This window comes from Poecilia reticulata, linkage group LG13, assembly GCF_000633615.1.
Source record: "Poecilia reticulata strain Guanapo linkage group LG13, Guppy_female_1.0+MT, whole genome shotgun sequence".
Taxonomy (NCBI): domain Eukaryota; kingdom Metazoa; phylum Chordata; class Actinopteri; order Cyprinodontiformes; family Poeciliidae; genus Poecilia; species Poecilia reticulata.
Window position 1 is genome coordinate 27348202 of NC_024343.1, and position 24383 is coordinate 27372584.

Sequence of the window (24383 nt, forward strand, 5' to 3'; positions counted from 1 at the left end):
CCACGCAAGCGAATTTCCTGTAAAGCACTCTGAATTATCTCGTGGCTAAGATGAACTTGCGTCAATCTATAACATAGAATAATATGTTTAGGAGAGGAACAGGTTCTGTTCTTTGATTTCTACTTCAGTCCACATCCTCAGGGCACACCCACACTATTCACACAAGAGGATCTGTTTAAGATTCAGTTAACTTTCATTTAATTGTATTTGGAAGCAATTTCATCTAATAAAACACCTTAGACCTCATTATTAAATCCAATCAGTTGTGAGGGAGGAAAGTATTTCTTCAAACCAGACGGACTCTCATTCTCCTGGTTTGCTGTGGCATCTTCCTTTCCCCATCAATTGTTATTCAAAGGGAAAGTTCATCTTCAATCACCGAACCAATGATATTGTATTAGCAGCAACAGCAGAAATGAAATGGGTAATATGCTGTGAGAAACACTGATAGATGAGCACCCCGACCCTTACAAGACCAGTCCTCCGTTACACTCCCTTTCACCCCAATTCTAATTTATCAAATCCAGACTTTTGTCACCTTTAAATTGGATTTGGCTGGCGAGAGCGCATTACTTTTCATCCAAGCTGAGGCCATGTTTCACGAGGTTGCAACACTCCACTTCCAGATCAGAGCGATATCAAAACAACAATACAAATTTAGGGCAGCATAGACACTAATTAAGACCAATCATCTCAACATCCACAGGCACTACAATGTTGTAAACAGCACAGTGAGTGCTGCGTGATTACAAAAGTGCAATACAAAAACAGTCTATTCCTGCTTAGTCTGCCCCCTGGGACATCAACAAGATGAACAAGAAAAAAAAAAAAAAAGAACATGAAAAGTTTCTTCGGCATTAGGAGTAATGAATGCGTTTCCCTTTTATCGTGTCTGTTGTGTATTCAGTCAAACTGTGCTCGCAGGCACAGTTTGACTGAAAAGACGAGACATATTCAAACATTCAGAGTTTTAAAAAAGTAATTTGAAAAGATGCTGATGCAATTTAATCTGCTCCAGACATATTTATCACAGCTAAACATTTCATCAGTTTTTTTTCCCCCTCCTCTCATGTTTGGAAATATCACTCACCTTTCTTGTCCCCAAAGAACAGAGTTTGTTGTGCAGGGTTTGACCACTGGAGGGAAGTGTTATCATTGTAATCCACACGACAGGTCATGTTGGCTGTGCCCCCCTCCACCACCGTCACATTCTGAGTGATGGGGAACTGACCCTGGCTACCTGTGGGATTTGTAAAAAACAGCTTGAGAAAATTGCTATAACAAGAGCCAGTTACATATTGCATGTTAACATATATATTTATATGTTTTAATTAGATCTTTTCACTCCAAACTAGAATCAAACTTTTCTTTACGCCCCACCGCAACAACTCCGAGTTACAATATTCTCCCTCAGAATATCACACAAAGCTTTAAACAGCCATCGCGGCTAAAGGACTGATGTTAGTTTTTCTCGTGACAATAGTAAATGTTAGTCACCCAGGCTGCCTTCTGTGTTGCCTTATTGCAAGTACCTAATTGGTAGCATGGCCTAATTAGAGGTAGTCATGTTCTGCTGCAGAGTGTGGATCTGCAGCTGGGTGGTAAATTGACACATAATCCCAGACACCATGGGCCTTCGATCCAAGCGACCGCCGTGCCCCAGAACAGCCGCTTGTTGCAGTGTGCCGAATACATCCAAATGAGACCTAATCACCCAGCCTTGCTGGATTTTACCTTCTTATTCCACATTTGTACTTGTCGTCTCAGAAAAGTCCCCCTAATTACATTGCAGGAGTATTTTTATCCTGTGTGCTTTTTATTAAACTCTTCCTAGCTACAGAATCACGTCTTAAACTAATACTCTTTAGAAGGAGGTGATTTTTTTTTTCTTTCTTTTTTTTGAAGCCCAAATCCTCCCTTTTAAGCATGTCAGGAAGCAACAGTTGCATTAGAGCTCTTGAATTTGTGTCGAGGTTGTTTAGGACCGACAAGCTAAGGAGATTTACATGTTCCTCTGGATTTTGTGGATCTGCTCTGCTCTCCGTGGGTACACCTACGTCCCTGGATTTGAAGGTGACATTGTCTGTGCTACAGTTCACCGCAGGGACTTTCAGCTTGGGGAGCAGCTGTCTGCCTCATTAGTCCCACTCACACATGGGTGCAGAGGACGATGGGAGAGCCAAAGATCTGTAGACCTTCCCTGACCTAGATTGTACCGATGAAGCCAATCGTCTGCTGGAGGTGAGGGGAAGCTTGACCATGAACGGTGATTGAAAATCAATCCATCAGACCCGTTAACTCTCTTCATGTGCTTATTTGTTTTGGCATCAAGTATTTAAGGGACTTAAATACTTAAGTAGACTTAAATAGATTTCTCAGAAATCTCTTTTTTATTTATTCCCCCAATATAAATCAAGTTATTAAACATTGTGAAGTGGAAGGAGGATCACACAAAGTTTGCCATTTTTAAAATAAAAATCTAAAAAGAGTGGCATGCATTTGTATTCAGCTCTCTTCACGTTGGTACTCCAAAGTGAAATTCATTTAGTAAATAGATTTTACTTGTGTATATTTTATAACAAGCCTCAGCGAGAACATTTATGAACAAACACATTAGACGAATCAGGGATAACTTTGTGGAGGACTTCAAAAAAGAATTATGTTAAAAAAATATATATATATATATATTAAAAAAACTCATGCTTTCAAGATCTCCTTGAGTACTGCCCAAGTCTTCATTCATAAATGAAAAACATGGGATAATTCGGGAGGTTACAAGACATAAAACCAAAGCATTTATTAAAGAATCAGCCACGATGATAAAGTACAGATCGTTGTATTTTACCATCATTTAACAATCTGGAGGATCTTTAAAGTCTCTATATGAAACAACTCTTGAGAGGACAACTACTAGTAACACACTCAACCAATCTGACCATATGGAAAAGCGGCAAGCAGAATTTTTACTACGCAGATCACATGACACCTTGAACACACCATCTACACCATGCAGTATTGTGTTAGCAGCATCAATGTAAGGGGAAGCTTCAGCAGAGACAGGGAAGATGGTTGGAGTTGGTGGGAGGAAGAGTAAACGAAATACAGGTTTATCCCAGAGGAAGTTCTGTGATTCACTGGGGTAGAACTTTACCTTTCACAGAGCAACAGACTTATATTTTCACCCAGTTACCATCGAATAAAATGGCTAAATAAATCAAAGTCTAAAAATATTCACCCTCTTGGATATTTTACTGTTTTTATTGCTTTCACAAATCAGTTATGGGCAACAAAATGAGCCTTTTTCGACTATTTTTTTCTTTTTACAAAGAATCCCTTTAATATCAATGTGAGAACTGATTTCTAAAAAAAATAATTAAATAAAATATTTAACATCATATAAGGAATTGCATATCTACCCCGCTGCCCTCACAAGCCTATGTGAAAATATAGACATTTTCATACTATTGGCTTCCAAAGCCATTTTCCAAACTGCTCAAATCTCTTCAAAGACTCATCATCACCTCCACTGCCTACGTACAGACAGGTGACAAATTAAAGGGGAAAGAAACAGAATCACGCAGAGCTTCTTTGCTATAGCATGGTTTGGGTTCATTTGTGCTCCGAGGTAGGGTCAGGACAAATCAATACAGTTTTTTTCTTTGTGATCACCTTTACTCTGCGATGAAACATCTCTGTCCTGATGGGAGTGGTCTCTTCCAGGATGAGAATGCCCCTATCCATAGGGTCACTGAATGAATTGATGAGTGTGAAAAAGGTGAATCATATATTTTTGGTCTATGGCGTCTCAAGAACTCAACTAAGTTGTACACATGTGGCAGAATTCAGCTTGAAGTGTCAGAATTTGACCACATGCGTCTCCTCTGAAATGACAAAAATGGCCCACGAGGGAGAATCGTCCTGCTTCGACTGCATAAGTCTAACTACTTGAAATGTGGAACTTACAGAGAAACTTTATGGAAATAATTTGTCTGTACATAAAAACTGTCAAATACACAAAAATGCAAAAAAAAACAACAAAAAACTTAAATATGCATTATTGTATTCAAAACAATGCTATGAATTCATGAAAAAAAAAGGTAGCATATCATTCCCCCCCTATCAGTACTGAAATGTGTTGATTGCTACATTGTGTCTATGGTTGGAGTCTTTTTCATGGCTGTAAATATCTGCAAATAAAGTAAAAAAAGACATGAGATACAATCATAACTTTGTAGCAAAAAAAGAAACCAAATTATGCCACAGCTCTATGCAAGAGTTGAATATTTAAGCCAACAGTTTACTAATGTTTTCAGAAGAGAGAAAAATGTGTTCATCTTATGATTTTCATTTCTAAACTAAATAGCTCCACACGCCTAAACTTCTTGGAGACATTGAGAACCTGTTACAGCTGGATGATTGACGGGAAACACAGACCTAAAAGAGAGCTGTCAGCCAAAACGGTAGAAAGGATGAAAAAAAAAAAAAAAAAAAAAAACTCCTTTTAGATTGTTTGTACCTTTATAGATGAAGTGCAACAAAAATGGACAGATTGTAAAAGGGAAGCATTTAAATAGATCAAACAGGATATCAAAGCATCAGGATGGAAAACTCAAAGCAAAACGCATCAAAAAGAAAAAGCTCAACGACCGAAAAGAAAGATAAACGGAGTCAATAAGAGCATTAAGGAAAACATGACTACAACGGCGGATGAGTGGATGAATGCGAGACTCAGGAAAAAAAAAAAATCAGGAACCTGATTTGTTTAAGCAGATTATGCTTAAATATTTATCTGGTGCCGTCACAACGCAATACATATAGATGACTACCTAAAAAAAAAAGTTCATACAGTTGCTGGTTATATGGGAATCTCTATTAATTAAAAGAGAAATTCCCATTCCGTCTCCTTTTAATTTCTACTAATTAAAAGAGGCGAGCCAATGGTAGTCAGCACCTCTACACTGGTTCTAATTAAAAGTAGCTTTAGCTATGAAGTCATTTTTAAAAAATTAGCATGGACCCAGCCACTGCACGAGCATAAAAAAACGTTTTCCAGGAAAGGAAGATCCAGAAAACATCCAGATCTTAGATTTTAATGAAAACCTTTGGTGAAATTAATTTAAAAAATAATATCATGACAAGGCTAAAAATGATACAAACTGTGATGTATTGCTTCATCTAAAAAAAAAAATGCTGATATTTGCCATCCATTATCTTCCACTTAATCTGGGGTCGGATCGCAGAGCCAGCACCCTGAGCGCAGAGACCCAGACTTTCTCTCCCCAGTCAGTTGGGCCAGCTGCTCCCTGGGAATCCCAAGGCGTTCCCAGTCCAGCTGAGAAACAAACTTCTCACCCCATCTCTAAAGGAGAAGGGCTAGTAATTGCAATAACCTCATTCATTTGTTTTTTTTCCAAGCTGCAATTCAAAACTATGAAGTAAAATAGTTCTGTGTCGCATCTAAAATGGTTTCTGTTGAACATCCAATAAAGTAGTAATTGCATTTTTTAAAATGTATTTTCTACAGAAAAAAATATTGCTACAGATTTCTGTGATGCAATTTACAATGCATCACAAAAAAATGAAATTATTACAATATTTCCTGAACAAATGAAATTCATAAAGTACTTTGCTTTTATTATCTGCAAAAAAAAGCACAACAAAATTTTGAGAACAATAAGTCCATAAATGAGTACATACTTCAAATATGCATAGGTATTGATCAGAAGTACAAAAATAACAATCCTGCTGTATTAAACATGTGCTTCTCCACATGTTTAATACATGTGGATTAAACATGTATTAAACATGTGGAGATGATAAAATCAAACTTATAATTTAAATATGAAATCATTCCAAGATGTGGCTGTGTGTGTGCATATATATATGCACACACACAGCCATATATATCAGATGTATATATATATATATATATATCTGATTCGATTAAAGTAGAAAAAGGCTACGCCAGTAAAAGCTGAACCTGGCAATATCACCATGAGCTAAGAGATTATAGTCCACACTCAGGTGGGCCACCGGCACACTGATCATCAGTCACAATGTCAGCACACATGAGATTAGTCAAGCTGTTTGCTGTGCTTCACACATTTAGAATGCTGCTGACACATCTCTCTATGGTGACATTAACTTTCATACGGAATCAGGTGACGCTTTCCAATGAATCAAATATTTACTGCACTGCTAAAATACGTCAGAATGTAAAGCAGGTGAGGAGATTGCATCTTGGCTGTAAACAAAATATTTAATGATTAGATTTTAAAGAGGAACCATAGGAACAGATGTCAGCTAGCACACGGCACAGACTAAATGTAGACGCCGCTTCTTTCTGCGAGGGATAAAGTCTGTGCAGCAGGTGCAGTGTGCAAAAAATGAATACAGATGTTTAAAATGGCTAGCAGTTGAGTGTACATTAGCAATAAACTGTTTCATTTCATCTCAGATGAGCTCTGGCTCTTATCAGAATGCAGCTCAGACCATAGCCTGATGAAATCTGAGCTGGGGCAATATTAGATACAAAGAATCTGATACTTATGTTATTGATTCTGTTTGCTTTGTGGTCTGATTCTGTATGCAGAAAATGTGAGGCTACACCTCGAGGGAGGGGTAAGAAAAAACTGACGAATGGTTTTACATGGACGGCTTTATAGCTTCTCTCTTTGTGCCATTTTATTAGGCTTTTGTGGGGCATTTTTGGAAAATGTAAGCATAATGAAACCCAGCTGTGTAAATAAATTTACCGAATCATCTAATGACCAGTGAGCCATTGCATAAGAGAAACAGTATGAAGAATATCTCTGTTTAGGAGAACAGAGAGTTAGTGGAGGAAGAATGAGGCTTACCACCCCAAAAACCTTTCTCAGTTTCAGCTGACTGCACCAAATAATGGAAAGCGGTGGCTTGATGAATGGCTGGAGTGCAGTCAAGCACACCACTGCAGAATAAACTGTAAACTGAGCGGGGGCGAAAGAAAACAAATAACTCAAAATATAGTTCCAGAAATGCCCTCATTCATTAGGGATTAATAACAATGATTCATTTTCCCGTGGAATGATTTCCAGGCAGTTATCAAGCAGCAAGTTCACCTCTCGTGCTTGATTTTTGCAGAGGCTTCTTTGCAAATAGAGGTGTTGTATGTGTTGGGCTCCACTCAGCATACTGATGAGATGTAGTAACTACATCGCCTGCCAGTGATAAAATTCTATGAAAGATCCTGTTTACACAATTCATCTCTTTTGTCAAATTTCTAAAAAGGGTCATTTAATACTCTAAACCCCTTTTAAGCCCTGATTGATCATATGTAAGCATTAGAATGTGACTTTTTCTTTTTTTAATTTTTTTTTTTTATCAAAACAGAAAAAACAGCCGTGTTCAGTGTCACGTTCATAAGTGGAACTCAATTTTTGATCACTAGCAACTTAATTATGTGGATTTTTACACGATGAACTTGAAGTGGGAGCAGCTCACACTCATGGGAGAAGCTGACATTATTTGGCAGTAAACAAAAGACGTCCATTGTGGTGGAGCATTATTTTGTTTTGTTTTGTGGCATTTTTGTTCCTGGTGTTTTACTTTGCTTTAGTGATGGATTCACATAACAGATTGCATTAAATACCCATCACATAATTTTAATCATGTGGGATATTTTCAATTTAACACCAAATCAGCTGTTCATCCTGAGATGTTGTATCTCTCTGCCCTCTAACATATTTTTTAGGCTATCAATGACTCATAAAATACTGAACAGCTTAATATGCACAAACAGATCTTGATGACAGTGGAGGTTTTGGAATTGATTTCATTCAGCATATTGGATTATTTTTATTCAACCAAAAAGTTGTTTGGGATACAAAATTAGACTCTTGAAAGTGAAAACGGTACATTTTTAAATAATGCATGTTTTTTTTTATTTTTTTTTTTAAAAATGCAACGCTGAAACTTAATCCCCTTCTCAATAATCAATGAAAACATTGTTATTGATACTGCAGTGCTCAAACCCTAGCAGAACAAAAAGCTTGCTAACTTTTTGCATCTACAAAAGACGTCCAGTATTTTGACAAATAAACTTTGCTTATTTAATCCAAGTCTTTAAGGTTAGAAGGCCTCCAGCCAATATTCTTAATCGTTAGCTCCCTCCGCTTATTCAGCATCAAGATCAAGACGGGGCCCTTCAGGGGCCAGTCCAAATTGTTAACAGTTCTAATCAGAAGTACCATGTTTAAATAAGCACCATGTTTTTTTGGTTACTCCTTGTATAGTTACAGGGCCTGGCTAGTAAACACTAACCAATGACATTAACAAATCAAAGATGAAGGAAAAATATAAGTTAATGTCAGAAATAGTTGCTGGTATAGAAGGATATGTGATTTTATATCTTGGTTCCACGTATACTTAAGTCAAAGTTATTTTATTGTGTTGCTGCATTTCAAAAGATACCCATCATGAAAGTAACTGGAGTAACAAAGCTAATGCTCACACGAAAAACTAATTGAAAAGCAAAGAATGTTATTCAGGAGCTGTTGAATTAGACCTTGATGACAGCCGATGATTAAAACTGGAATCACTTTGGAGTTTTTGTCAGTGTGCATTATCTATTGCACGACTTCACTTCAATGTTTCATAGTCATAAAATGAATCTTACAATGACTACTGTCAGCATGATAATGCAGCATGCCACCAAGTTTAAACTATTTCAAAGTAGTTTGTTGAGAAATGAATTCACTGGACTCCAACGGCCTCAATAGTCAATAGTTTTCAGTCCAGTCCATCTCATGTGTTGGCACAGGAGTTTGAATAGTGGATGTTCAGTCTGGAAATCTACAGCAGTTGATAATCATGGCCAATATGGACCAGAATGTTTGACACCAGGTAGCATCTACGCCACAAGCAATAAAGGAAGCTCTCAAAAGAACTTCCCTTGGTGTGCATAATAAGTGAGCGTTTATCCTAATGTTCTGGTACATTTCCAAGTTTAAAGCTAAAACAGTTATTTCCAAAGTCCAAAAAACTACTGCCATCAATGGATCCATGAATGAAGGTAGTCTGGTTGCCATGGTGACTGAATGCATGCCAGAAAATAGATTTTTAATGGACATTAACATCATCTTGTTCGTATTGTTGTTGGTATTTGCAAGGATAATACTTTACTAGTTTAATAAACTCAAGGATAATACTTCACTAGATTAATAAACTCATTGTCAGAGATGAAAATGAAAATATCCTTGTTGCGTCTATAGGAAGGGTGTTGTATAATACTTTGTAGTCTCACGACGCATGAAACTCATCTTAGCCATTGCCTCAAAATGTTTGACATAAACCAGCATGAAAAATGTATATGTCCACCACAATTTTACATGTTACATAACTGTAACATCTAGAAACCACTGATCAGACCCGGAGTCAGAATCTGTGTATAATGATGAACTCAGAGCTGAACCTACAGAGATGCAAACATTTATAAAGTCTGCCTTCTATCACCTGAAGAACATCTCCAGGATTAAAGGACTAATGTTTCAGCAAGACCAAGAGAAACTCATCCACGGGTTTATCTTTAGTCGCATTGATTACTGCAACAGTGTCTTCACAGGTCACGCTGCTGCGCTCATCTTTACTAAAACAAGGAAAATAAAGCACCTCCCCCCAGTTCTAAAGTCCTTACACTGGATCCATAGAGCTCAGAGAATAGACTTTCAAATACTTCTGTTAGGTTATAAATCACTGAACGGCTTAGAACCAAAATGCATCAAAGGTTTGTTGTCACTGTATCAACATTTCAGTGACAGCAAATCACTGAAATGTGATTCTGGGACAATCTGGGACAAACATCCAGAAGACTGCAGAACTGCTGAAACCATGAGATCTTTTAAATCAAGATTAAAACCCTTGATTTAAAAGGGTTGTCTTTGATTAATAATAACTGGAGCATCATGCATTTAGTCTGTTGTACATGATTTCTTTACTATTCTTTTATCATGCCACTGCAACACACTCCTTTTTTGTACTTTAAACATGTTCCTTTAAATTGACTTGCTGCTGAAATGTGCTGTATAAATAATGTTAGCTTGCCTTTAAAGGCTCTTGCTGGCGACAAAGATATACGTATTTGAACTTTTTAATAAGCATAAGAGAAAAATATGTCAAAAATGTCAGAAGCAGCCTCTCCCACACTCCAAGCGTGATGCTGAGACTATTTGACAACAGCAGGAAAGGTGGGTGTCTCCCGCCTTACAATTCTGAACCTAAATCTATGCAGCAAGGCTTTAGATAATGCTCCACTGCTGAGGAACACACCCAGATAAATCCTGTGAAAATCTGAGAACCTTCTTCATACTTATATAAGCAAGAATTCAGATGAACTTTTACTGTTTGGTTTCTTTGTCTTAAAAATCAAAGCAAGCCACTGTACACATAAGTGATGAAGACTACTGCCTTGAGAGTTAACATGGACCTAACTGAGGAACTAAGATAAACACATCTGCTGCTAGATGTTAATGGGTCTCATCAGCCATTGTCAACTGCTGTATTGTTGCAGGATCATTTACTGTTGATCGGCCATTGTGTTTAAAACCTCCTGGCATGTTGTTTGCACAATCCAAATATCATCAAATTGTCACACCCTTCTGCTGCAGCGCCTTCGCTTGAGCGTATCGGGATCATAGGCACTTTAACTTCCACCTCAGCGGTTCTCTCGTTGGATAGTAATGTGAAGTGAAGTGTATGGAAAGTGCTGCGTGTAGAAGACCTTAATTATGCTTCCGAACTCTACTGTATGTACGAAGATTGTTATAGATGAATAAACTAGCCTTTGTACCACTCCTTTCTGACAACCAAACACCAATTCCCCTCTTTGTCACTGTTTTATGTATGACGCAATTCTAAAAATTCAAAAGATTCATTCATGACGAAGGAATTCTGCAAAGCACTGAACGAATACAAATGCACCCGTTCTTTAGATGTTTTTATTAGTGAACAAATTGAAAGTGATGTATACTTTTTCCTTCACCCAGAAATTTTTGTATGACTTTCTGTTGGTCTATTACATTACATAATTACATTACGTAATAGACCAACACAATATCTTGAAAAATGTGGTTGTAACATGACAAAATATAAAAAAGGTTTGAGTATAATGAGTTTACATAGCACCTTATTAAATTTAGTTCTAATTCAGTTATTTACATGGTACCAATTCACTCCAATCAGATAGATTGCTTCAAGATCAATCACACATATTCCAATTCAATCTTAGTTATGAAGCAATGCAGTCATTTCAGCTTCATTATTCAAATTGGGAAAACGTTTTTTGCTGTAAGGTAAACCCAGCTACTCAATTTGCAACAATTCCTCCTCTTGAATAAACATGTAGCTGTTGACAGCTGATTGCATTGAGTTTTTCACTTTGCTGCAATCACTCATGCTGAGCACTGTATCAATATCTTAAAGCGCAGTCCAAACTACATCAAAGTTTTTTCATAATAAAGATTTGGGTCAGCGAGCCAGAACTATTTTATAAATATAACCACCCTTGGCGTCCCCCACTGATTCACGTGTAGCCATAGAAGGATTTTAGATTAACACAATAACTGACTTGGGCAACATTTAAAAAACTGTTCTCCCAAGCGTGGGAAGAAGAATAGTGACTGAGACCAAGGAAATGTCCTAAGCAGAAGAAAAATAACAAAAGAACGCCAACAGACCAGGGCTTTCAAAATGTTTGTTTTTATCTTTTAAACATCTACACTTAGTTTGGTCATGCTTTCTATTTTCGATAAGTATAACATAAACGTCGCAAGCATAAAATTGTGGCCTTCTTCACAATTTTTGTGTGAAAACGGAGAGAATAAGAGGAATTCAACATAAAACAGCATGGATATCCAGGGTTAAATGATTGGATTCTTTCCATGTCAATGAAAAACTCCCCAACAACATCCATTAAAGTGCATGCATCAGGTGGTTTTCTTATAATGAGAAATTCTCACAGAAAAGACTCACGTATAGAAAAACCTGAAGATTAGACTTGGCTCAAAAAGATTAATTAGAAGGGAGGAAGGATTTAATAAACAGCATCTTGGAAACAAATGAAACCAAACTCGCCCTGGATGAAGCAAATATAACAGAAAACACACGAGAAAACAGTGAAATAAAGTGAAAGAACTCATGATGCACAGCACCGAGCATCATCTGTAAAACACCTGGATGGGGAAGAACGAAAAGGACTTCAGATGACACTGGGTCACTGATGATTTGACAGCAGACGAAGGCGGCTGAATGATTTCGACATGTACCAGCATGTACTGCTCTGCATTTTAAATGCAGCCAGGTTTGACTGGGAGTATGACACAAAAAGAAAAAACACACACACACACAACGGTGAAGATTCCCATGAGTATTTCATGGTAATGTAGTGAAATACATTAAAATGGACAAATTAGTCATCCGAATTTGAAACAACCAATTTAGAAACAAATTAACAAATAAACCTAATGACATCTATGGCTGTCAGACTTGAGGCAAACATTGCTTGCTAAACATTTCTTCACAAAGCAGAACTAAAATCACAGAGAGCAAATCAATAACAGATATCCGGGGATGAGTTTTGACAAGGACTCCAATATCGATTACTTATAGAATCGTTTGATCGGTAGATCAAGCCAGTTCTTGAAATCAGAATGGGACATACTTATTCATAACGATCATATGTTCTGTTAAATATTTAAAAGAAAGACAAGAAACAAAATCTCCTATAAACTGACTTTCTCACCACAAGATGAAGACGTATGTTTAACAGGTATGTATTTGAGAAACGTCAGAATGAAAAAAGGAGGGTAATGAAGTTTTATGCAACAATTCTTAAAAAAAATAAAAAATCATGTCCCTCATCTTGTATTTGTATCTGTAATTTCACTGATTTCTAATTCCCTGAAAACACATTTGAGAAATTTTGTTTTGTAAATTACACTTTGAAATAATCTTAGTGCTGATTACATTTAATTCCCCTGAATGAGCTGTCGGCGCAAAATAGAGAAGCGATCCAAAGCTAAATCTAACTAAATCTTTTGATATGACATTAAGTTTTTGGTACGAAAATCAACTGAAATTCCAAGTGAATAAAAGAAAGTGGGAGTGAATGACTTCAGAGATGATAAGACTGTTTCTATCTGCTGGCTCGTGACCAAGTCTCGTCATATCTGATTGTTTGTTTAGTGACCTTTCCTGAACAGGAACAACATGGGCTATAACATATTTCACTTAATTTATTACTGCTTAAAAGGTCACATCTGTCACCTAAAACAATCATTTACTCTGGCAGTGTAATTTATGCCCCACTGGTTTAACCTCAACAGAAAAGCATCCCTTGTTTAGCGCAAACCTGCTGTTCTGGGGATCTCTGTAAATGATGCAATTTTAAAAGCAATCAGCCCAGTGAATTAGGGAGATTTAAACAACTGTTGTGGGGGCAGCAGCTAATTAACACTAAATCTAACTCTGATCCATTAACTCAGGATAATCTGTAAATTACCCGTCCAAGGTGAATTCTAACACAACCAGTTTGAGCACTGTCAGCTTTAGATAATGTCTCTATTTAAAGTCAACGGGGAACAGTTCAAATTCTTGCAAAACAAGCCCTCCAGAACGAAGCTCATTCAGTCATAGAAAATCCATATACAATTATGGTAAAACATTAAAGGCTGTAATTACTGGAGCCTAGACTTGTAATGTCACTCTCTGTCACACACCATCAAAATGTAAATACAACAAGGATTGGTGGGTTTATTTACTGTACGCAGGTCAGTTATGAGCAAACACTAAAGCCCATCTAATGAAAAAGCAGCATTTGTCTTGCATGCTGTGTCACTTCTGTGCAAATGACTCCTAAGTTTTTACTTGTACTACAAAACATTTTGTATCAGTCTCACTGCAGAATCTTATCAGGACACATTAGTCTCTGCTCATCTTTTATCTCAACCGGGATTACAGTGATTTCCTACAATGCTTCTATGAGCTGCAGACAACACAGACACAAGATAACCCAGCAGTGAGCACACAACTGAGTATCAGCCCAGTATTGTAATCATAGTCTGAGCTGATAGTGTTATTTTAAATGATGCAGTCACTTGATTGAGCTGATGAAGTCTTTCACAAAGGAAATAACCAGGACAGAGTGAGCTGTCTGTCACCCTTATCCGCCATCAACAAAAAGCACTTAGAGCCTGTTACTGAATGCCATCGGTGCAAAAGTGAACCTTCCCCGGCAGAGAGGTGGTTCTGAGCCTCGTCCTCCCCTGTGATTTCCCACAGTGGGGGAGGCCGGGAGAAAGGGTAGGTGTGCTAAATCGACAGAACTGGTAATAAATATCCCTGCTGGGAAAAAGTCTTTGGAGTAGATTTTTTTTTCTACAGGTAAAAAAAAGAAGGGAAAGTTAGGAAAGGCAATATATCAGCTTTAGAATGTGGGTCAGAAATACGGTGCTGTCTCCAAGAGAAATTACAAGTTCAAATCCTATTAGTTACCATACTCTTGTTTGTTGCTCCACAAATTGGCTTTGGGATTATGTTGCTATATGGACGGCGTAGTGAGGTAGCTGTATGTTTCTTAACTGTCACCCCCAAAACGCTTACATGTTATCCAGACGGCCCATGAGGACACCAGTGTTCTTGTGACAACTAAGGGTTTTAAACAAAGAAAATGAAGGACCAACACAAATTGAATTCTGTCAGAGACATCTTGGTGAATTTAAATAAAGCCTGCATAAAAAAACTTAAGTGTTCCCTGGTTCAGCCTCGTGATTTACAAAGTTTGCTATTTTTTTCATCTTGCCATCTTAGAAAGGTGCAAAGACCAAACTTATGTCAGCTTCAAAATACGTGGAGATGACAATGTAGGCACACTGTTAATGAACCAATTTGATTTAATTTAATGCACGTTCCAAAAACCTCTAAAATTGAGTTTCTAGATGTGCACTCATCCTATTGTTTTCATTCAGGCTTTAGATTTGTCAGGTTTTTAAAATCGCAAATTATTTTTCTTACACTTATAAGTAATCCATGTCTTAGTTTTTTCTATCAAATATCACCCCAATTAACTACATTAGCTGCTGTGGTTTTAATATGACAAAATGTGTAAATGTTAAGTAGTTTAAACAATACAACACTTCCAAGGCAGAGGAGGTATCCTCCATTTTTATACCAGTGGTCTGATAAAACAAAAAAAAGACGAAGACGACAGCATTACCAGCTGCATTGCTAGTTTCAACTGCAAAGAGTAAATTTGTATCCAGAAAGAAGATTTTTTTCACACAATATTTTTGCTGAGTTTACTCTTCTCATACATTTTTTCATATTTTGATGAGTGGTTCACTTTTACTGTGCATTCATATTGGCCAAAGCACTTCTTCATTTGTTGAGCGGAGTCCTCTGAGGGGCATTCAGAGTTGTGTTTTTCATTATAATGACATCATGAGGGTTTTCCTTTTCTATTTTTCGACTCTGTTTTCTATGTTATGAAAAAAAAAATGACATCGCCATGAAGGCGGAAACCTGACAAAAGCTATTAATCACTATTAGAGGCTGCTACATGTTGTTATATATGTGGTATTATCTTCATAATTATTAATTCAAGTCATCAACCATAATTAGAGTGCTGAAAGTGCTGTTGGAAAAAGTGTTGCACTAGATTTCAGAAGAACAAATGCTGAATGTGTATCTTCTGTTAATTAAAAACGACCACCCTAATTGCTTCTGTAATTAGGAAGCACTGCACTTTGGAAAAGAATGTAAAATGAAATCTGTGTACTACATTCATGTAAATGAACATTAATCAGTAGTTTTGGTTGAAGTCACTTCCAAACTACAAAAAAGGGGAAAAAAACACATTAAAAAAGCACACAAACAAAAGCCCAATACTAACAAAATAAATACTGATATTTAGTTAGAATTAGAAGCACGGAATTTCAAAATACCAGATATTGATTCTAAAAGTCTGTGTTGTCAGGAATAGTTGTCTTCTTCTGAGGTTACAGAGATTGTACACTTTATGTTTGTGTATCTTGGGTTGTTTACATGCCTGTTTCCTAATTTGCTTCAATTCAATTTTTCTTACAGATCTGTCTTCGCCTTTGGTTCTACTTTGCTAATTACATACATCACCTACATCTTGTCAGCAGTTATCCTTTTGCTTTTGCTTTTCTGTGTTACATCTTTTTTTTCTTATTCCAGTTATGCCTGTGGTTACTTTCTTTTGCTTTCTTTAAACCTGTGCATTTTTTTTTATCTCTGTGCATTTTGCTGCAAACTGAAAGTTAAAAGATTTTTTTAACTGCCTAAAAACAAACAAAGATGCGCACAGAACAAATAGCCATTGCTGCCACAACTAAAGCCAATTTAGAGTGGACAACTGAGCTAGCACACGTTTTGATGGAGGAAGCTGGAGTGCCCATGTATGTAGGGGAGAATAAATTTCACACTGCAAATCCTCAGCCAGGATTCATTGCAACAATTTGACAGTGTTGACCAGAGAGCTAGTCTGTACTAACCGCTAAGCAGATTCAACCTATAGCAGGATGAAATAACACAATTCAGATGATCTTAAGCCAGTCTCCAGGGACAAACACAGATTATTCCAGATTTGGTTTGGGTTGTGCACTTAAGCTATTATATTGAATGAGGTTTTAACCTAAAATATGGGTGAATGTGATTAATATCTACCAAAGAGTAAGCTAAAAATAATTTGTGGGTTTTTAAACAAGTAGATTTCTTTAATATTTTGTATATTTAATTTAATTTAATTGTACATTAGATTATCAGATAAAGACAAATGCCCAATAAAACTTTTATCTAGCATTTTAATTATCCCTATTGTCTGTCTATGTTGACTTTTTGACTAACTCTTTGGTCAAGGGGTAAATATTGAAGTTTTCTAGCCCAATTGTTTGCTTCAATTGTTCTGGGTCTCGTGTAATCTGTCTCCATGCTTCTCCAAGCTTGGAGAAGCAGGATTCAATTTGTATTCTCCATTAATCGGGAATAAACTTCCAGAAAACTGCAAAAATGCTGGAACAGCGAGTTCCCTTTAAATCCCTAATTTAAAAGGAAATCAGCTTTTGTTGTTTTGCAAAACTGAACCAGATTTTTAGTATTTAGTCCAAAATTTTATTATGTTGCTTTTTGGAGATTTCAATGTTGACATCTGAAAAAATTTCACGTTTCTTGCTTGTTTGTTGTTTTACGTTTTCAAAATGTTAAGCTGGAAGACACTTTAAATTATCATGTTGCTGAAATATGCTGTACATATAAACGTACCTTGTCTAATGATATCAATATCATTAGACAATATCATTATCAATATCATTGGTTTCATAATTTTCAATGAAACCAAATGATGGCCTGTAAGAAATAAGGAGGTTAGTTTTCGTCCAATATCTGACCGACCGCTTGACTAAACAACGTCTGTCTCAAAATTATTTGTTTTAAGCAAACAAAGCAACAATTATTATGGTGACGGACCATCATAATTTCCTGTCAAGCAAGTCATCGAGGTAAAATTCAAAAGCGTGAAAAGCAATGCTCTAACGACTTTAATATAACTTGGAACTAAGTAGGGAGATGAAAACAGAGAAACTTTCTTCTCACTCCTCTCCTCTGAGCCGTCCTTGAATCAGGAACACGCCCCAGCTGCTTCACTGGAGCTGCACGGTAGCTCCATACAGGGAGGAATGGCTGGGAGACGTGGGCAGCTCCCTAGTGTGAATCTATACATATGTGAAGCAGCCCGTATCTGGGAATGAGGGAGTGGGCTTAGTATACCTCTTCAGAAGAAATCAATGTTTTGAAAGAAAAAAAGAAAAAAAAAAAAAAAAAAACACACACGCAGAGAAAGCTTCATTCAAAGCAACATATGTTAATGCTTGCTGGGCTCTAGGGGGAGATAAAAGGTTGATCCAGACCTTTTTTATTGGAAACTGTGTGCGACATAAATCATGTACCAAGAAAATGGAAACAATAACTCACCTTTTGCTTTGCTTTTTGTCCCAGCCACTGATAGCATGAGGGGATAAAACAAGGAAACAATAAGTTAGATGCGTGGGATCAAGACTTTCTATTGATAGCATTGTGTGTTTTCTTGCTGTTCTTCTTCTTTCCATAGTCAGAAAAACAACATGATTGAATAGTAGAAATGGAAGCAGAAAATGGGGCTTAATTGATGCTAAATGAAACTATGAAATTATAGTTTATAAAAAGGCAAGAAACCCATAGATGTTATACCATTTATATTACAAAAAACCCATAAATGGCCAGTTGCATTTTTCATTCTATGTTTGATAAAAACTAAATGAAGAGCAAAAAGTTACAATCTGCAAAGATAAATACATTTAATCTACATGTGAATGGTGAATTAGGTTGTAGATTTTCCAACTCAAAGGGAGGAGAACTATTCACGTAATATTGCAGTCAATTTGTCAAAGGGCTTATAAATGGAAAAAATCTGTTTTTGTGACAGCTTATACAATGCATGGGTTGCTGTGTTATTGACCTCAGTGGATGGGGTACAAGAGAAAAAAAATTGCTTTTTCTACAGTCCAAACTGCAAAATTAGATTTTGCTGGAGAACATGACGGAAGCCTAATGAATATTGGGAGCACGTCCTTTGCTATAATGAGAACAAGATAAATATGCTCAGCTCAGATTATTTGGCATGTACTTGACCTGGAATTCCTGGTCTAGGAAGTGAGGAACTCTTACCATAATTTAATAATACGAGGGTTGCAAAGTGCAAAAGCTTTTGGGACATGAAATTTAAAGACATCACCAAGAGCTCCTGTGAATGTACTGAAATATGAGCTGACAAGATGACTTCCATTCTCCTGCAGCTCGAGAAAGGAAGAAAGTTCCAGCACGATAACAATTCAAAGCATACCACTGAAATCAGACAGGAGTTTCTAAAAAAGAAAGTAAAAGCTTTGACACCTTTTGGGTATTATGAGGTGGAAGTCAGAACAACCTTCTTCCCTGTGGTAAAGAGAAGCTGAAAAGTTCTGTGAATAATGGTGGAACATGTCTGCAGAATTTTCTGTATAACTAGTATCTTTGGTCATATGGACTGAAAAAGAAACTAAGCTGTCACAAAGAGTCAAAGTCAGATTTGCTAGCTTTTTTTTATTTTTTATCAGAACTGAACATTTAAACATTTTTTTGACAATCTTTTATTTTAGGCTCATTTTCACAATAAACTTTCTGTTTATTGTGAAACAGAAGGCTTATTAAGAGATTATTGAGTATCTGCTCACAACTGAATAAACAATAGGTACTATGTTGTTAACTTAACAATCACTGATTTGAATGCTCACTACTATATTTTAAACATGTCGGCCTCTTAAGTGTGCATTGGGGCAAATTCTTTACCAGTCTGCTAAGTGGCATGTATCCTACTGCTTTTAGTGTAAAACTGCATAGTCTGAGGTAAAATGTAATTTACCAAGCAAACAAATTCAAATATTTTCCTCTTGCAAACAGTGCCTTTTACCAGCCACTTTTTTACAGGAGCAATATGCCTTTTTGTCCAGAGCAGCAAGTTGTGCCTCGGAAGCACTTTCTTGCTTGTTATGTAGGAACGGGCAACCCCCGGCAGTACGCACAATTCAAGAAAAATGTAAACTGATGACGTACAAGTTGATGTCTGATTTGTTGCTAATCCAAAAGGCTGCTCTGGTGAGTTTGGATTGGATTTAACAATCACTAGTATATGCAGTGTTGCACATGTAGACTGATCAGACGTCCAGTGAATATTTCCAACTTTAATCAAGATTCTTTATAACAGTTTGACACTTGCAAAACCTTTGTTCTGCGAGTTATTTTACTGTTATTACAATGAAACTTGTCGTTTAAAAAACACTGTGACAAAAAAAACATAATTTGTTAAAGAAAACGATCAGTATTGTTGTTTCATAATGTTTATTCCTTTTACACAAAGGGCTTTTACAGGGGGATTATGAATATTAGGTTTACACCACTTCCCGATTGTGAAAGCAAATTGGACTACTGATTTGCTTTCAAAAATCAATAGTGAAAGCAAATCACTATCCCTTTCAGTGATTTGCAATAGTCGCTGTCAACCAACCAAATAGAGCACCTGTGGAAAAATAATGGCAAATTTATTTGCTGCTCCACTAAATATAATCACTGTTTTTGTGTGCTCATATATTTTTGTGCAAATAGTCATATTTGATTTGATAATCAAAGTACAAATCTGAACAAATGAAAGGATAGGATAAACTACTCTGTGTGTAACAGTTATATTCACATTTTTTCTTTCATTACATCTGAAAGAAAAACATCAATAAAAGAGATCAGGGCAACCGCTGGGGAAACAGGAACATGATAAGTCCTTTAGGTTATGCAATTCTGCATTGTGTTCTGGTCAAACAGCTTTCTCTCAACTCTAAATCAGCAAATAACTCACATCCTGAGATAGAAAATTCATATTACTTCCTTAAATATGATGAAGATGAACATTGCCATTTAAATGGATAGGCAATTTTTAAACAGCTTTTTCACAAATCCCCCTCAGCCCCCCCAAAAAAAAGTTCTTAGAAAGGTGTTGGATGGGGCATTAAGCTTGGCACTTCAACTATTCAGTGCATGTTTGAAACTAAGAGCTCTTTCATTCCAAACCAATGGGAAGAGCGAGCAGCCCCCCCTGCTGTGCTCCCTCACATTGGATATATCTGGGGGAATAAAACGGCACTTGAACGTGTTACAAAGATGGCTTTTAACTCTCAGTTCAAATGTGCAAGCTGCACCTGTGCAAAATGACTTCACTTTTGCATTACGTAAATGATTTATTGACAGAGAGTTTGTCCGTAGATAAATTAAGTAGTAAATAAACACTGAGTTAGATTACTGGTGGTTCAACTTTAATTGTCCAACAAAGTTGTAGCTCAGTTATGTGTTTTTTTTATTTATTTTATTTTTAATTTTTAAATCATAATTCTGTGTTTTCGAACAAGCAAGTTATATTTTAAAAAACCTTTATGGTAATGGCATTGAGTTTTTATGTACTGCCTTACAACAAAGTTCTTATATTACACAGTTGCAGCTAAACAGTCTCTGAAGGAAGCAATAACAATGGTTGATGGAGGAACAGTGCATTCTGCACTAAACAACAAAATTATCTTAGACAAATTTACAAAGGACACATTGCAGACTCTTTTTGCTTTCTAACACTTAAAGCATTGAAATGAGAGAATTTTGTCTGGATTTTATTTCTAAAACACTTCCTTTCATTAAAAATACTTGAATGAATTTGAACTGCTTTATGTTGGGATCGCGAGTTTCTTTCACAATGTTTAGGTGGTGAGAATAAATTCAATTCAAATTCAAAAATACTTTATTAATCCCAAAGGGAAATTAAATGTTGTAGCTTATATTAATTCAAAATTATTCACAGAGTTGCCGTAGATGTTGATGGCTCTGGGCAGGAATGAAATGAATTAATTCAATTCTAACCTCTATGGACTAAACTCATAGCTAGTTCTTGTTAAGAATGATCTTATATAACAATACTGCTACTATACAGCTGTAACTTTATTAGAATACTAGGTAAACACAAGCAGGGCATTGTGAATTATTATGAAATGATGAAAATAGTTGGTGCACTCCAAAAAAAGAATGAATAAGTAATCAAGCGTGAATTAAAAATTGATAACTTGTTTCATGCACATTCATTACATGTTACGCATTATTTCAGAATATGTTAATCAGGCTTAAATAGGGGTCCTTTGCTACAAACGAAAATATTAGATACCAACATTCCAATGTCTTGTGCATGGCTCTGATATTTTTTGCAGTTGAGGTGAACCTTTATCTGCTGAAAGGAAATATTTTTTTTCACATTCAAAAAATATGACTGAGGTTAATTGGTCTCTAAATTGCATATGATTGTGACGGCATGTGTGAGTGTGTGTGTGTGCATGACTTTTATCCAATGTGTCTGTGTGTTGTCCTAAGATAGTCTGTGCAACCTTCTGTGGACGAGCGGCTATATACAATGGATGAATGTATAAGTGATTGCATCTTTTGTAAACTAAAAAAAGAGAAAACAATGTTGTATGTTAATCTAGATGTGAGATCAAGTCTGTCATGGGGTAGAAGATATAATATATGCGATTTTCTGCTAAATTTAAATATTCAACAATCCCAATGTCCATTTTTGTTTTTAGGTCTGTCCTGCTAGTTTTGAAGCATCTTTATTCTTTGTTTACTTTAAGCTGGATAACTGGACAATGTGACTTTAATTGAATTGAATTGAATTGTTGTTTAAATATTCAAAAATAAGCTGAGCAAAATGCATTACTACAGCTGTTATGGCACCAATATATTTATATTATAAATATATATATATTTTTTATGAAATAAAAAAAGGCTTTTCTAGATAGGAACACAATACTGGATAAAACAGCAAAAGCTGTGAAGGGAAAGCTGGTCCCTCAAAACAGTGGGGCAGGTCCCTAGCGTCCCCATTTAACATCAAACTATCACTGGGCAGTAAACTAAAAAACTTACAAAAATCACAAGAACACAGGGAGCCAGAGCCAAACAAAAACAAGAATCCAGTATAAAAAGCCAGCAGGATAATCCAGGTTTAACAGGAAGAACCAGCAAAGAGTGAGAGCATTAGAAGTGTTAAAATACTGAAGAGTGAATGTGGAACAATGGGCCAGCGTTTAATGGACTATCTGCTTTTCTCTGATAATATTTAAAATAGAATTAAACCAATTTTTGTTGTTATTAATTTTACCCAAATGTGACTTGTTTAGTTATGTTATTCTTTTCCAACATACTCTTTGGTAGTCTTGGATAATGTGTTATAAATTAGCAACTTCAGTTCATCTATTCTACACCTTTCAAGCCAATTTGCCCTTTTAAATGTCAGACCAATCTATGTCAGTCAAAAAGAAATCAGAAATTTTAACATGAGTAGTTTTTATTCGACTGCTTTTACTCAAAGCTGACTGCTATCGTTTTTTAATCTGTCTACCAATGTTGGCTGATGCTACATGAAAAGATCGACACAGAATGTAGAGTTTCTGATAGCATGCATTTTATGTCATTAATACCAATAGCAAACTTTTAGTAAAGAATTGTTTGGAATGCAACTTTTGTTGACTCCCTTTTCCAGTTGTCATGAAGGCCCACTTAGCATGCCTATAAGATATGCAGCTTGTTGGTTGGAGACTCACTAAAGTAAATGACATGGATGATAGTTGGCAATGATGCTAAAGGGCACAAGAGCGTTTGAAACAATGTGATCTCAATTAAGTTTTCAAATCCAGCTCAGATCTTAAGTACATATGAGTTAGAGGCCGGGCTGAAGTGGCCATGTGTGTGGAGAACTGGAGAGAGCTGTTTTTAGGAATTACAGCTAGAATTAAAACTGTCGGACTAAGCATAAATTGAAATACAAGAGCTTCCACAGCGTTTTCCTTTTATGACAAGGGTTCTTCTAAAGGATAATCATTCATTGGGTCATAAAATAAATTCAGCAGTCACTATGGCATGTCACCTTTTTGCAATAAAAGTTTATCATCAAATAAAAATGTGAAATAATTGAGTTCACTGAGCCTCAACAACAGATAGTTACTCACAAGGTCCTTTGAAGCTGCTTCAACTTATTTATTGTATTAAAAACCTAACACAGTATGACGTGTTGAACCCTACAGTGCCGTTTCTAAATCAAACAAGGCCTGAATCGGTTCTTATCTAACAAGGACTAGGTCAGCAAAATAACTTATTGGGTGGTGGTGTTGTTTTTTTACCCACCAGTTTATAGTGTGACATTACTCAGGTAACAGATAACAATTTCATGATCGTTCTTATCATATTTTTAACCCTTGGGAGTCAGTGTTCTAAATGGCCGTTTTTGACTAATTTTTGATTTTACCTTTATATTTCTTAATAAAAACCATTAATATTGCTTTATGTGCTATCATTTTTTTCAGGACAGCCTGAACTTTGTCAATTTACACATATTTTTGTCATTTGGACATACTGACATTGCATTTTGGGCCTAAAATCACACAAAAAAAGAAAATTCGAGTAGGAAAAGTTTTTATTTTTGTCACTGTGAAACCCACAAATATGTATAACAAATATGTTTTATGGTTTAGAATTCTAAAGTATACTCTATATTTCAAAATTAGTATGTACAAATATAGCAAACAACTCATGTATATTAAATTATTATCAATAAAATGTAGGTAATCCATTCGTTCCTGTGCTACTATTTACAAAATATCAAATCAAGATTCCAAAAAATGTATAACTTTCCTAAATATATTTAAATCCTGGGAATTACTTCTCCTGGCAATTTTAGC

The 24383-nt window shown here is 36.1% G+C and overlaps 1 protein-coding gene across 5 annotated transcripts in view; it reads right to left on the bottom strand.

The window, feature by feature from the left end:
* The window catches only part of LOC103474999 (cell adhesion molecule 2-like), a 153686-nt gene that overhangs the window by 32748 nt on the left and 96555 nt on the right, over positions 1 to 24383 (bottom strand). For 3 of the 5 annotated variants that reach the window (XM_008426347.2, XM_008426346.2, XM_008426349.2), the window contains exons 2-3: positions 18022 to 18048; positions 1091 to 1240 (exon numbers count right to left, since the gene is read on the bottom strand). In XM_008426347.2, the coding sequence (XP_008424569.1) occupies positions 1091 to 1240; positions 18022 to 18048 (177 nt within the window). The remainder of the gene's footprint in view (positions 1 to 1090; positions 1241 to 18021; positions 18049 to 24383) is intronic. The other 2 variants (XM_008426348.2, XM_008426350.2) reach the window with 1 other exon arrangement.